Source organism: Camelina sativa, chromosome 19 (genome assembly GCF_030686135.1).
Source record: "Camelina sativa cultivar CO46 ecotype springtype chromosome 19, ASM3068613v1".
Classification (NCBI taxonomy): domain Eukaryota; kingdom Viridiplantae; phylum Streptophyta; class Magnoliopsida; order Brassicales; family Brassicaceae; genus Camelina; species Camelina sativa.
Window position 1 is genome coordinate 22,349,868 of NC_141898.1, and position 14,752 is coordinate 22,364,619.

General features: G+C 34.1%; 5 protein-coding genes across 6 annotated transcripts; 4 read left to right on the forward strand and 1 right to left on the reverse strand.

The window, feature by feature from the left end:
• Positions 1-1,276: 1,276 nt before the first annotated feature.
• LOC104766969 (iron-sulfur assembly protein IscA-like 1, mitochondrial) lies at positions 1,277-2,913 on the forward strand. Its single transcript, XM_010490937.3, has 3 exons — positions 1,277-1,641; positions 2,325-2,442; positions 2,528-2,913. Exons 1-3 carry the CDS (start codon positions 1,449-1,451, stop codon positions 2,616-2,618), a joined length of 402 nt encoding a protein of 133 aa, XP_010489239.1. The 5' UTR covers positions 1,277-1,448; the 3' UTR covers positions 2,619-2,913.
• A 2,065-nt stretch (positions 2,914-4,978) lies between these two features.
• LOC104766970 (uncharacterized) lies at positions 4,979-6,995 on the forward strand. 2 transcript variants are annotated; one of them, XM_010490938.3, is made up of 4 exons: positions 5,009-5,177; positions 5,514-5,560; positions 5,836-6,132; positions 6,249-6,995. In XM_010490938.3, exons 2-4 carry the CDS (start codon positions 5,537-5,539, stop codon positions 6,822-6,824), a joined length of 897 nt encoding a protein of 298 aa, XP_010489240.2. In that variant the 5' UTR covers positions 5,009-5,177; positions 5,514-5,536; the 3' UTR covers positions 6,825-6,995. The 2 variants fall into 2 exon arrangements, with proteins under 2 accessions (XP_087359005.1, XP_010489240.2); XM_087502879.1 differs by lacking the exon at positions 5,836-6,132 and having other exon boundaries at positions 4,979-5,177.
• Positions 6,996-7,237: 242 nt separating this feature from the next.
• LOC104768119 (uncharacterized) lies at positions 7,238-7,678 on the forward strand. Its single transcript, XM_010492049.2, has one exon. The coding sequence runs from the start codon at positions 7,238-7,240 to the stop codon at positions 7,676-7,678; it is 441 nt and encodes a 146-aa protein (XP_010490351.2).
• On the forward strand, positions 7,661-8,519 carry LOC147920848 (uncharacterized). Its single transcript, XM_087502878.1, has one exon. The coding sequence runs from the start codon at positions 7,772-7,774 to the stop codon at positions 8,390-8,392; it is 621 nt and encodes a 206-aa protein (XP_087359004.1). The 5' UTR covers positions 7,661-7,771; the 3' UTR covers positions 8,393-8,519.
• Positions 8,520-10,661: 2,142 nt separating this feature from the next.
• LOC104766971 (transcription factor MYB7) lies at positions 10,662-12,343 on the reverse strand. Its single transcript, XM_010490939.3, has 2 exons — positions 11,478-12,343; positions 10,662-11,356 (listed from the first exon to the last, which is right to left on the reverse strand). Exons 1-2 carry the CDS (start codon positions 11,738-11,740, stop codon positions 10,804-10,806), a joined length of 816 nt encoding a protein of 271 aa, XP_010489241.1. The 5' UTR covers positions 11,741-12,343; the 3' UTR covers positions 10,662-10,803.
• Positions 12,344-14,752: the final 2,409 nt, after the last annotated feature.

A 14,752-nucleotide genomic window follows, 5' to 3' on the forward strand; every position in this document is an offset into this window, starting at 1 on the left:
TGGCATCTATGAAGATACTTCCCTTGAAGTCTATTTTGTGTGGTCTATTTTTGCAATTACAATTTAATAAAGCAGACACTGGATGAAGTCTACTAGGATAGTTGACTTTTTTTGTTAAATTTTTGGTCAGTTTTGCAATTAAAAACATAGAACAGAGTAGACCTCTTAGAAAGTTTCAACAAGTTAACTTCTATTATAGTCTACTCTGTTTATTTTTGCAATTGACCAAACTATTGACTTTGTAGTAGACTTCTAGCTAACAAGTAGACTTCATCTATCCGTTAACTAGAAAAAGTAAACTTCGTTGTGGTTAGTTTTGCAATTGACCAAGTTTGACTTTCTCCAAGTAGACTACATACAAAGTCTCCAGGAATGTTGACTTCGTTTGCAGTCTACCGTGGTCATTTTTGGTGTTGACTAACATTTTAATTTTTTAATTAGTAGATTTTTTTGTAGTCAACTAATTAATTTTATATCAATAATATTACGGTCAATGCTTAAATATTTTGGTCAACCCCAAAAATAGTCACTATAGAAGTCTACTCTTTTATTATCATAAGAAGACTTAGTCCGTCAGTCATCACTAAAAAGTCAAGAATTTGGTCAATTGCAAAAATACACCTTAGTAGACTGCAAACAAAGTATCTGACGGAAAGATTATAATGCAGTCTGAATCATATTTTTTTGTTTTCAAATGAAATTAAGGAGACTGAAATTTCAGTCTACGGGCTCGAAACTCGATAAATTTTTAATTGCAAAACTAACCATATAGTAGACTTTACATGATATTTTGACGGTTAGACTAACAAATGAAGTCTAATTTCGTAAAAAAACAAGAAAAATCACGAAATCTACCGGAAAATAACCTTATGGGTGGTTGTTTCGCAATGTCAAGCAGTCGAGGACGTCGTCTTTAGTCACCAAGGAAGAAACCAAACACCAATTTAATCACTATCCAAGAAACATGACATATAACAAAATGAACACACTTGCAAATTTTCTTAGATTAAAATAAAGAGGAGATGGAAGAAAATGAAGTTCTCATAGCATTAGATATTATTTAAGCTCACAAATTCAGGTTGTTGAAGCATTAAGAGCTTCAAATTTGGTTGTTCATGGTTGTTAGAAAATTGATGGTGGTGGTACAACCGTAAATAAAAGAAAAAGATGAAGATATGGATGTAATAAATATTTTCAGAAGAAATTTAAATAAATTAGAAATAATGGCATTTTTGTGAATACAATAAATACATAAAGATTTAATTAGAAGAAAATCACAAATGTTAGGAGAGAGAAGAAGAGATGGTCAGTTTTGCAATTGAGTCAAGTTAGTGGTCTAATTTTGCAATTGAGTCAAAACAAAAAAAACTAGACTTTGTTCATTTTTGATTATGTCCGTGAAACTATAATAAATTCTCCGAGGATTCGATTCGATTCAATTCCTATAGATGAAGGCTTCTGGAGTTTTAGCGGCTGCGGCGGCGAGGGTTGGACCGGCGTTAAGGAAGCAAGTATTAACCTTGACGGACGAAGCTGCCTCTAGGGTTCATCATCTCTTGCAACAGCGCCAAAAGCCTTTCCTACGATTAGGCGTGAAGGCTCGTGGCTGCAACGGCTTGTCCTATACCCTTAATTACGCTGGTACGAGCACGACTCCTCTTTCATCTTTGATTTTCATTTTCTGGGTTTTGTTTCAAATTACAGCCTTTGATCTCCTTTGGGTGGAATCAAGTTTCAATTTTGATTTTGGGGTTTTTGGATTGTGAATTCTGATCTTGTTCTGTGTTTTTTCTTCCTTCTTATTTCTCTATTTCACAGCCATAGTATAAGGAGATAATAGATACTAGACTTTGTGTTAAAATTGAGACTGTTTTATGTTGTTGTATCTGGGTTTTGGTTCATTGATGATTGCTATACAGTCAAGTTCTATCTAGTTCATAAATATAACATTCAGCGATTGTTTGTTTCTTGTCTTCAAGTGTCTAGATAGATGTTCGCCTCACGTTTGGTAGATTCAAACTTGATAGTTGGATTTGGTAGATACGTAACCATTTTTGTTGCTCCAGAATTATTCATGTTCTGTAACTTTTGGTAGTCAGTTCTACATTCGTTTTTGTTTATATCTGTATGACTGAATGGACAAAAGTACTAGACTAGCCAACAAAGTACTGTACACGAGTATCAATATATGGTTCAAGGTGTTATATAGTGTACTTATCAGCTAATGCACAATTTCTTAATAGTTGTGTGCTATATTACATGCTGTTGATCGTGTGTCTTGAGCCTTTGTTTATATATTATCTCTTTGCGAGTGCCTGTTTCAGATGAGAGAGGGAAGTTTGATGAGCTGGTGGAAGAGAAAGGTGTGAGGATACTTGTTGAACCAAAGGCTTTAATGCATGTGATTGGGACCAAGATGGATTTTGTAGATGATAAACTCAGGTTTGGACCTCTGTCACATTTCAAACGCAAAGTCGCTTGCCGATTTTTAAAACCATATTATTAACCTCTTTTGCTTTAATTGCAGATCAGAGTTTGTGTTCATCAATCCTAACTCCCAAGGGCAATGCGGGTGTGGTGAATCGTTTATGACAACATCTACCTCCAGTGGTAAGTAGAGTGGTAGTCGACACACGGGGATGCATTGTTACAGCACTATCATATATTATACTGTTACCAGAATCAGCATTCATGAGAGACAAAAGGCTTTGCAATAAGAATTGAGTTTTATGTTTGTGTACAACTTTAGGCATAGATTGGTCATTCCATTGCATATACATTAGAAGCTGCCTGGTTGTTGCCTATGGGTTAAACGGGTTCTTTTTCTAGTGATATCTTGAGATCAATTCATGTATTAAAATGTTGGATTATGTAAATTAATTGATGGATACTACTGAGGCCTTCGATATAGAATTCGTTTCTCTTGTATATAGATACGTTACGGAAGAATGAGAGTCTGTTGGCCGTCCCTGAACAGGCTTTTCAGTTCAAAGATTAGGGTCGGTTTGGTCTAGGTCGGTTTCAAGTCTAAGTCTACTGTTGGCTGGAGTTACCGCATGTCGAGTTTTTGATTATAGGTTTACACATCTAGCTTGTCTGGACTATAACCAAAACCACAACTGTATTTCAAAATGAGGATTCAAAATCAGGTTGTATCAAAATAAGAGTGTTTAGTTTGGACAAACCTAATATGATCTGACCGAATCAATTCAATCAATTTTTTAAAATGAACTACATATTAGTGTGGTATAATTGGATTCATTTTTGCTATATAAAGACAAAACTATTCCGAATTTGACTGAATCAATAAGAATGTAAGCATTTTTTTTAATAATGAAAATAATACCCAAAAGGCCAAAACCATTAAAACTTATTAATATGTTTAATCGGAAATCCGAAAACCAAAAAAATAAAACTCAACCCGAAACCGAACCAAAGTCTAGATTCAATCAAGTTGGATTCATAAATAAGCCAAACAGATCCTGCCATCAGAACAGCCAACTGTTAAGTAAGAGGATAGACCCATCATTCATGTCTCTATAAACCACTATTCAATATTGTCCATTATTTGAAAATGTGAGTTCATTGACGTTTATGGCAAGTCTCAGATTACAATATGAACATAACCTTAAACTATGTCTACAGACATGTGGACGAATCATATCGTTATAAAATAGATAATGTCGTCACAAATAGACGTATCAAATCTCCCAAAAATTGCACCTAACACTTTTGGAAAAGGTAATACTACTAAACCAAATAAAAAAAGGTTATAAAGCAGATTAATTTGGTGTAAACGCATGTGATGACCCTTCTTTGAAGCATCATATTCGTTACACGTTTACTCTTCTTAGTCCCTACTAAACAGAGAAAATGCATCTATGTTTCAACCTTGGAACTAGTTAATTCATCACTTAGATTGAAACAAAATATAACTTAGTTATTCATCATTTAAATTCTAGCAACGCCATTAACACAAATCATTATGTAGGTTATATATCTTTTTAATAAGAAACTTTTAGTTATCATTGTAAATTAATTAATAAAACAATAATTATCATGTACAATTTTCTCATATTCTTATCTATTTACTAAGGCTCTAAATATAAACATAGAACTATAATGAAAGATACGATCAATGAATGCCATGTGAATGAATAAATTTTTATATGTGATACTAATAGTATTAAACTTTTATATCCAAGTTTATTCTACATCGCACATCTCCATTCAAAGCATGCCTGATTTTTTTTAAATTCTTCATATTAGCCATCCGATGGATGTATGTGTTATTTGTCATTAATGCATATTTTGATTTGTAAGTTTCAATGATAAATGGACCTCCATGTCTAAATTAGTCAACCTATTCGTGTGATCTAAATTGACATGTTGGTCCCCTTGATTTTTTGTAACCTAAACCTATGGTAGCTAAGCACAATGATTTTTACATATTGTTCATGTGACATATGTATATAGTTTCGTTTAGTTTAAAAAGGTCATATGTACGTACCCAACTGAAAATATTGTAGATTGTTTTATAACAAAATTTAATTGGCTAAAATCCAACGCAGATCCAAGATATGATCAATGACCAACAAGTCTTTATTTAAAGTATGTAGTAATGAATCGAAACATGTACTATCCAACCACTTCAATCGCCCTCACACACTTCTCATCCTCACACAACTTATCACTTCCTTGAAAAGAAAACTCTCAAGCTTTCTAGAAATGAGCATAGTGAAAATAAATAGTAAGGTGTTGTTCGTTTGGTGTGTTAGATGCACTATCTAGATGCAGATACAGGTTATTGTTTGTTTAGTCATAATTAAGAAATAAACTGAATGCAATATCTGTATTCGTTTTAAAAACTCATCCAAAAAAATTTGAAATTCTGGATGAGATTTTTGTGAGAGTTTGGCTACAGTAAACTCATCCAAACATTATAAATGACTAAAATACCCCTAATTTTAATTCCCCTAAATTCTAATATTTACAAACCCTAAATCTCGAAGCTCGACTCCATCGTAGGAGTTCTGCTTCGTTCTCCAACCACAAGACCTCGACTCCATTGTAGAAGCTCCACCATTGCTCGAATCCATTGCTTGCAGCTTCGTTTCGATTCTCCACCATAGAAGAAGCTCGCAGCTCTGGTTCCGATTCTCCAGCTCACAGAACTCGTAAGTCTTTTGTTGTTGATGGTTTGATTTTTTTTTTCAATTCGTGTTGCAGCAGAAGCAAACTGTTGATTTTTTCCACTTGGGTGTTTATGAAACCATGAGATAGAGCTCTTGTTCTTATGAATTTTGCTATCTCTGATTTTTTCCATTTGGGTGTTTATGAAACCATGAGATTTAGCTTCGAGGTTTTGAAGAGATGTGTTATCTATGATATTTTCCATTTGGGTGTTTATGAAACAATGAATTTAGCTTGTGTTCTTAAGAGATTTAGCTTGTGCTCTTAAGAGATTTGCTATCTATGAATGAGGTTTGTGACTTTACTTATTTCAAATGCAGATTGTGCAGTCAAAGAGTAAACGATGACATCTGTACCAGGCAGTGATGTAAGTATCCTCTTCTACTTCTCTGCAACTTATGTTTGTGATTTGTGATCCGATTTATGTGTCTTCAGTTGTAGTTAGTATGGTCTTTGTGATTTGTGATTGCTTTATGTGTTTATACTCTACTATGTTTAGCCTTTGCCTTATGTATCTTGTGATGGGTTTGTGATTTGTTTCTGATTTGTGATTGCTTTATGTGTTTATACTCTATCTATGTTTAGCCTTTGCCTTATGTATCTTGTGATGGGTTTGTAATTTGTGATTGATTTGTGGTTTAGAATCTAATATGGAGTGATGAACAAAGCCGTTTTTATCTTGAACTTCGACTTGAAGAGAATCTAAAAGGAAATATAAGAAACCATATAGTGAATGAAGCTGGGAAACAAACGATTACATCTAAGTTCTATGATGCATTTGGTGAGAAGCATAATTGGAAAAAATTTAGGAGCAAGTTTAATACGTGTAAGAAGCAATACATAACTTTCAGGAAATTGACTCATAATAGAACTGGAATGAGCTATTATCCCAATGGGTCCATAGACATGAGTGATGATTGGTGGGATGAGCGTTGTAAGGTATATAGCTTCCTCTTTAGATTTTTTTTTCTTCTTCTGTGGTCTCTAGTTCTTCTTTTGTGGTCTCTAGTTTATCTTTGGAGGATGATGAAACTTAAGTATAATTTTTATTTTAGGAGTGGCCTGGAGCTAGAAAGATAAAGGATAAACCAGTACCAAACACTGATTTAATGGAAAAAATGTTTGGGTCAGTTCATATAACTGGAGCTGAGGGTTGGAGTGCTCAACAGGGTGAAAACCATTTAGACAACAACATGATGTTAGATGACGATGAGGCTGCTGAATCAAGACAAGAACATGATGCTCCCGCAGCTTCCAATGCTCCTGCAGCTTCCAATGCTCCTGCAGCTTCCAATGTACCAAAGTATCCTCGAAAAAGACGTGCAGGACAAGCTGTGGAAGGACAAGCAGTGGCAGATGTGATAAGGGATAGTATTCAATCACGTGATGAGATACTTACCTACAAGAATCAACTCATGGAGAGTCACCCTGACTTTAGTTGTAGTCAGCTTAGGGCTATGAGGGTTTTAAATTCTCTGTCTAGTATAAGAATGTGGTCTCCATTGTTCAAAGCAGCTATGAAACATCTCAAGGAAGACGCTACCAACCGTCACACGTTCATAAGCTTTGAAGATGATGAGAACAAAGTTCTTTACTTGGAGTTTGAGACTGGTGAAAGCAGAGACTGGTGAAAGCAGAGACTGGTGAAAGCAGAGACTGGTGAAACATAATCTGTAGTTTTTTTTTTTTTTTTTTAGTTTGCTGTGTAGAGAATCTGTAGTTTGGTGTGTTTGGTGTGTATGACTTTGATAAGAACATAATCTGTCTTTTATCGATAATGATGAAATAAGTGTTCTTGTTCACTTCTCTCTACTTCTTATTACTTATATGCTCATTCTCTTCTTCTCTCGTTTGGCTCGTTGTTCTCTCTATCTCTGGTTGTTTAGTATGAATTCTCTTCTTCGGTTGGCTTGATCAGAACTTTGATCAGAACTTTGTTTGTTTTGTTATCAACCATCAGTTTCTTTTGCTTTTATTGCAGGATACATTTAGACCATCATTTGAGGATGATGACATCGACTTGATATTAGAGGAAGAAGAACATATGTATTATGCAATACAAGAAGTTTATGGAGTTAATACTAATAGAGAGATGCAAAGGACAGATCGAGGTGGAGGTTGGCGTCGGGTGCAACGGTTTATGCATGAGTCTGAGAAACAGTGTTTTGATATCCTCCGAATGAATCAAGGTACATTTATGAGTTTATGCCAGGTGCTATCACAGAAATATAAACTTGAAGAATCATGCCATGTCTATCTTGAAGAGAGTGTAGCAATGTTTATTGAAATGGTGGCACAAGATGTAACAGTCCGGGTCTTAGCTGAACGATATCAGCATTCTTTGGATACAGTAAAAAGAAAGCTAGATGATGTTTTAGCGGTTATGTTGAAGCTTGCAGCAGATATAGTGAAGCCATCTAGAGGTGAGTTTGCAAAACCTAGTCCTAAACTAGTAAAAGATAGTAGGTATTGGCCTTTTTTTTAAAACTGCATTGGTGCTTTGGATGACACTCATATATCTGTTCGCCCTCCATCTAATAGTACGGAAGCATATAGAGGTAGAAAATCTGAACCAACAATGAATGTTCTAGCGATCTGTAACTTTAGCATGAGATTTATATTTGCTTATGTTGGAGTTCCTGGTAGAGCACATGACACTAAGGTTTTAACACATTGTGCTACTCATGAACCTTCCTTCCCTCATCCACCAAATGGCAAGTACTATCTAGTAGACTCAGGTTACCCAACTAGAACCGGTTATCTAGGGCCTCATCGTAAAGCTAGGTATCATCTTGATCTGTTTGCAAGGGGAGGACCACCTACTAGCACTAGAGAGCTGTTTAACCGTAGACATTCTAGTTTGCGTTCTATGATAGAGAGAACATTTGGTGTTTGGAAAGCAAAGTGGAGGATTTTAGATAGGAAACATCCTAAGTATGAGCTGAAAAAGTGGATAAAGATTGTGACAGCAACTATGGCACTTCACAACTTTATTCGAGATTCACACTTTGAAGACCGTGACTTTGCTTATTGGGAGATGGTAGATTATTATGAGAATCATGGTGACCAAGCTGTAGAAAATGAAGAAGAAGGTAACATTGAACATACTCCATACATTCCAACTGGTGATAGAGCAATGGAGACTCTCCGTGATGTTATAACTGAAAAGATAGGAAGAGGACGTCAACTTCCGTATTAGCATCACAACAGTTTCACAAAATACTACGGTACAACACTCCTTTGGCCAAGTAATATGGCTTTGCTTCTTCGTTTGTTTGCCATATGAGAGTGCATAAATCATTGTTTGCTTTATGTGTTTCTAGAATCTAATGTGGAATGATGAACAAACCCGGTTTTATCTCGAACTTCGACTTGAAGAGAAACTAAAAGTAGAGAATCTGTTTTTTTTTAGTTTGGTGTGTAGAGAATCTGTAGTTTGGTGTGTGTGTATGTAGTTTGGTGTTTGTGTGTATGAATTTGATAAGAACATAATCTGTAGCTCAAACTACTGCTTTGATTAAGCATATGAATGTGTTTTTTATTGAAATTCTGCAAACTTGTGTGGTTTAACCAGAATCTGGGTTCATCGATTTGAGATTGCGTTTTTTTTTCCTTTATCTACAATGGGCAGCAGAATCGCAGTTTCAAAAGTCTTCGTGTCAAGGTAAACAATCTTAATAGGTTTGATGTTGTTATTCCTTTTGGTGCCCATTTCATAGATGTTGCTATGTTGTTACAGGTTATGGCTTGTTTATGTTCGGTTTGCTTATTGCACTCTGTTTTGATGTATCACAACAGTTTCACAAAAGACTATGGTACGACATAAGCATCACAACGTTCATAAGCATCACAACAGTTTCACAAAAGACTATGGTACGACACTTCTTTCAATGATTCTTGTTTGGTTTTGTTTGTTAATGTAGCGGCTAGTATTAGAGAGATATTGGAGAGGTTTTGGTTGTGATTCTTGTTTGGTTTTGATTGTAGCCAACACGATTGAGTTTTGAGATTTGGCTTTAGTATAGTGATGATGACGAAGATGATATATTAATGATTATGGTGGCTTGATTTTAATGTTTCTCTGGACGGTTATGATGGCTTATGATGAGTTACTGATTGTTGCAGGGGAACCATGGCACTCTTGTCTCAAGGAGGAAGACTAGAGGCAAGAGACTATCTAGGAGGCGTCTGTAAACCGTGATTGATCGTTGTGTGTTCTTGTGGTATCCCATTTCATTATTCAGGTCTTTGATATGTGTAATTGTTTCTAGCCAAAGAGGATCCTAGTTAATCCTTCAAAATTATGATTGTTTTGAAGGATTACTATAAGATTACCAAAATGTTGATTGTAATAAGGTTTTGTTGGATCATAAGTTAAAGAAGTTATTTTTTGTGTTATTTTTTTGTGTAAGGATCATATTTTTTGTGTTATATGCTTAACAAGTTATTTTTTATGTAATTTAAAAATGTTGAGTGATACTAATTGATATAATTTTAGAAATGTTAGATAAAAATAATTTTAAATTATATAATTTAAAGAAATAAGAATATATTTTTAAATTATAAAAGATGATTTCATTTTTAAATGTTTAAAGAAAATTCTTTACATTACTAATCAATAACCAAAACCACTAACATCTTCAACACAAAATAAAGGGCTTTTAGGTCATTTTTCATTTTTTGTATTTAGATGCATATACCAAATAACAAAACAAACATAGCTGCATCCAGATATAATTTCTGGATGAATAAACCAAAATCACAAACGAACGGTATCTAGATGTTGCGTTCAGATACTGCGTCCAGATACAAAATCCAGATTTTGCGTCTATATCACGAAACGAACATGACCTAACTCTTTTATAACTAGTCCAAACCGGTATCCTAACTAATCTCTACAGAAAATTAAGGATTTTTGTCATTTAAAATGTTCACTATGGCCAACTACGAGTAAAATGTCATAGTAAACCTTTTTTTCTTAAAAGTAATTAACTTGTTAAGACTTTCATTGGTTTCGTCGTATTGGTCAAACTAAAGGTATAATTTTACACTGTACACTAATTTATCTTGCACGTAGCACATTAGATGGTTAGTTTTTTTTTTATAGAGCTGGTTAGATTCTTGATCAAACAAACCGAATTAAAAAAAAAATAGTTGAAAAAGAATTTGAAATGACTACAACAAAATCAATGATCATTATTAGATGCAAACTATAGATATATCATTCTCCAATTATAGACGTTAAATCCTACCGTATGTCAGAGAGCTAAGTCTCCATGATGCATACACGTGTGGATCTTTATCAAAAATGCACATCGATCATATAGGAACGTAATGTCTAGCGGTACATAATTCTTATAAGATCGAAATAGAGACTAAACGCTCGACCAACGGTTTACTAACTCATCTCAAATTCACACTAACCTATCTTAATTTATCTACGTACCATATACTTAAATACAAAACAATTGAACTCAAACTTGATTAATCAGATTTGAAAATTTCAAGTTAATATACAAAAGTTGGGAAATAAGGGAAAACAAAGATCAAGTAAAAAAAAAAGAGTCTAACATTATCACACAACTACAAATTATCATTTCTCTAATTCATTTATTTCATTTCCAAGCTTCTAAAATCCAAAACTCTTGTCTTCAAACCCAAGAAGTCATAGCCAACGCCACTTCTGCTAATATCAATCGAAGAAGAATAGCTAATGCTACTACTATCCTCTGTCTGACATTTCGCAGTTTCACTACTACACTCCATGCCGTTTTCCATGTAAAAACGGGGCGCAGTGTAAGGAGGAGATCTTTCTCTATGGTTTTGGCATGGTGGACTTATCTTAAGCTCAAGATTCAAATCTGGACATATTGCTTCTTCAACAACAACAACTGGGTAGTACTCAACGCTCTCTTCTTTACAGCCAAACCCATTTAGATTCTTTTTACTTTGCTTCTGGTCCACAGACTTCTCTGTTTTCTCAAACTTTGACCCAAAGGAAACATCTTTTACAATTTGGTCCTCTGTTTTCGCCTCGTTGATTGCTCTGTGGGTAGAGGGATCAATCCCTTTACTCAGTAGCTTCCTCTTTATATGTGTATTCCAGTAGTTCTTGATCTCGTTATCTGTTCTTCCAGGTAATCTCGCCGCAATTAAAGACCACCTAATGAAGAAGAAAAAACAGAACATAAGTTTCAAGAAACAGGACACAAGTTTCAAGAAACAGAACATAAGCTTCAAGAAACAGAGCGTATAGATATTATCAAGTTGAACAAGGGACTTACTTGTTGCCGAGGAGACTATGAAGCTTGATGATAAGTTCATCTTCATCATGTGTAAAGTTTCCTCTTTTGAGATCAGGTCGGAGGTAGTTAATCCACCGGAGACGGCAGCTTTTACCACAACGGAGGAGACCAGCGGCTCTAGGAAGAGATCGCCAACAGCCTTCGCCATGAGACTTGATGTAAGAGACAAGTCTCTCGTCTTCTTCTTTAGTCCAAGCACCTTTGTTCATGTGTTCTTTCTCACAGCAAGGAGATCTCCCCATAGCTATTTTCTTGTGATGATGATGATGATGAGGATGATGCTTTTGATTCTGTTGCTGAGGGTTTTATGGAGAGAGGAGGAGGGAAGGTTGGAGGTGGAAGGTGAGCCTAATTGGCTTCTAGAAGAGAGTTGGTAGGACACGTTTGAAGGAGTGGCTGGTGGGGCTCTTCCTCTTATTATTAATTTTAATTTCTTTAATATTTTATTTTACATCAAACTATAACTGCCACATTCACATATTCAATATTCACTAGTTTTTTTTTCCCCCTTCAATGTCGATCTCAAAACCATTCATTGTTCACAACTTTTGTTTTTCTTTCGATCCATCAAATTTCAAAATGAAATGCTAAAAAATTTGCGGTTCAACAATACAAAACCATCATGTCGTTTATAGTTTAACCTCTTACTACCATTTTTTTTACCATCACTAACGTTTAATAGTTTCGAACAATTATTAGCAAAGTAACATAATGTTAATATGTTTTTCGAATAATAAATTTGATCTATGCATGCATGCAGTTTTGAAGAGGTTGAATAGCTTTGTGGTTGATTTTGGTTTTGATGCCATACTCCAAAAAAAAAAATACTGTCGACGAAGTATGCGAAACTTTTGTTTTCAACGTGGAACTTCCACCGTGAAAGTGTATAGCCAGCCTATAGTGCTGACCAAGAAAACACAATTTATTGTATTGGAGTTGAAACACTCTTTGTATCAGCCTATTTATCAAGAAACGTTATTTATGCATACAAATTATTTCTTTTAAAAGGTGTTAATAGTTAATTGCACATTTTAAAATTTAAAACATAAAACATAACATTGCATGGGAAATGAAAAGAAAATGTAGTCCTAGTCACGTTATGATCTACATAAACAATGACTCAACCAAAATGATGAATCACAATAATACAAGCTTCTGATTAGTTTAATTAGTATTTGATAATACATATTTAAATGCTAAATAAAAATTAGCAAACCCCTATATATATTTCCAAAACCCAAACTTTGGCAAAATTCACACCTTAGTCAAAATGTGTGAACACCATTACACCGTTGAATTATATTTTTAATGCAACCACGTGTCACCGGTTTTTATCCTCAAAATATAATAAAATACAAATACAAACAGATAAATACATCTAGAAAATAAAAAGAAGTAGGTGTTCTAGAATATCAATGTTTGTACCAAACTCTTATACATCACTATCATCTTGTTGGGGACAAAGCCCCTATGGCCCTATGTGCCCATACGTGACGCCTTGTGGATGAATAGTCCAACTTCATTTAATACAAAATTATTTATTTATCATAACCCCAACTCTTTTTTCTTTCATTTAAATGATTGATTGATGGTTAAAAATGTTTGTTGGATAAAAGGTTTGTTTTAATTCTAATTTAATTAATTGGTTGCGGTTTTTAGATTGCTTGCTCTAGTTATTGTTTAGTTATTTTAATGACATTTGTTAGGACAAGGCTTGATTGATAAGTTAAATTAAGCTCCTCAATATTATAACCCCTGATTTAGAAATAGTTAGGCGCTAGTCGGGCGGTTGGACCTAATAGTTAGACGCTAATCGGGCGGTTGGGGTGGTGGGCCTAGCGCCTAGCAAGAAAATCGGAGATTAAACGGAGATTAATCGGGGACTAATTTTAGGGTTATTTTATTAAATTAATAGTAAATTAAAAATATATAGTACTAACTATATATAATTCTGTTTATATGAAAAGAAAAATATCAAATAAAATATAGAGCTATAGTATTGTCTTTAAAACTATGGTAAACACGTAAAAACGTAATTTTAAGAAAAAAAAGTATGATTTTAATTAAAAATTTGTACATTAGTTATTGTAAAACGTCATAAACTCTTAATTTAAATGTTTCAATCACAAAAATATATATATATATTTGATTTATATTTGGTTCCAAAAATAATAGGTATATAGAAAATTAAACGGGAATTAATCGGATTAGACAGTATAATCGGATAATCGATGTTAGGCAGGGATTAGTCATTAATCGAGACGAAGAGGGTAAATTTATCGATTTTACGGAGCGTAATCGGTGCTAAACGGGGATTTTTAAAACAGGGATTATAACTAGTAAGTAGTACCTTTGAACACGTAATACGTCAGCATATATAAAGTTATAAACTAATGTCAGTTTTAAAATGTTGTCTCAAGTTCGGTTCGTAATTGATGGTACAGTTTTAATAAACAACTAGGTTCAGACACGCACATACGTGCTGGGTTAATTTAAAAAACTAAATTTGTAATCAGCTTTGCAATATATAATGTATTTACGGATTATCTTTGTAAACTTATTTTATTAGGGTTAAACATTCGGGTAACCTGTTCAGGTTTGGGATATTACCCGATCAAGTTCGGATAAACGGGTTTCGAAAAATAAAACCTATTGGATATTTTTCGATATATGGATTCGATTTGGTTGGATACTATCGACTTTAGATTGGACCCGCACGTACGTGCGGTGTTATATTTGTAAACAAATTAGAGATTCATTTAAAACTCGTTTGAAACGATTAAAGCTCGTTTAAAACAAATACGAATATTTAGGGAACAAATGTAATATTTGTTATGTCCCATTATGTCCTATACATGTTTTCAAAATTCCCGTCACATAACGAATGTATTCCCAATTAATATGGGACATTCTCAATATAGAAATTTTTTTTTGTATTACCGATCGAAAACGGGATAGGCAAGAACCATTAATTTCTGAAGTTATGTGTGGGATAAAACTAAAATTTGGCATAAAATTGGAAAAGTGATTATCAGCTACACGAAGTATACGCCAACACATGACCACACATCAAAACCTAAACGTTGGTCAACATCGGTCAACAGAAAAATAAATTAAAAAAAATAAACATCGATCAACATCGGTTAACGTTAGTCAATATTGGTCAACACCCGATTCTGGCAAACAAAGCACCCAAAATTGATGGTTATGATATTGTACACTGAACCTTGTTCATGCATATCAATGTATGATGA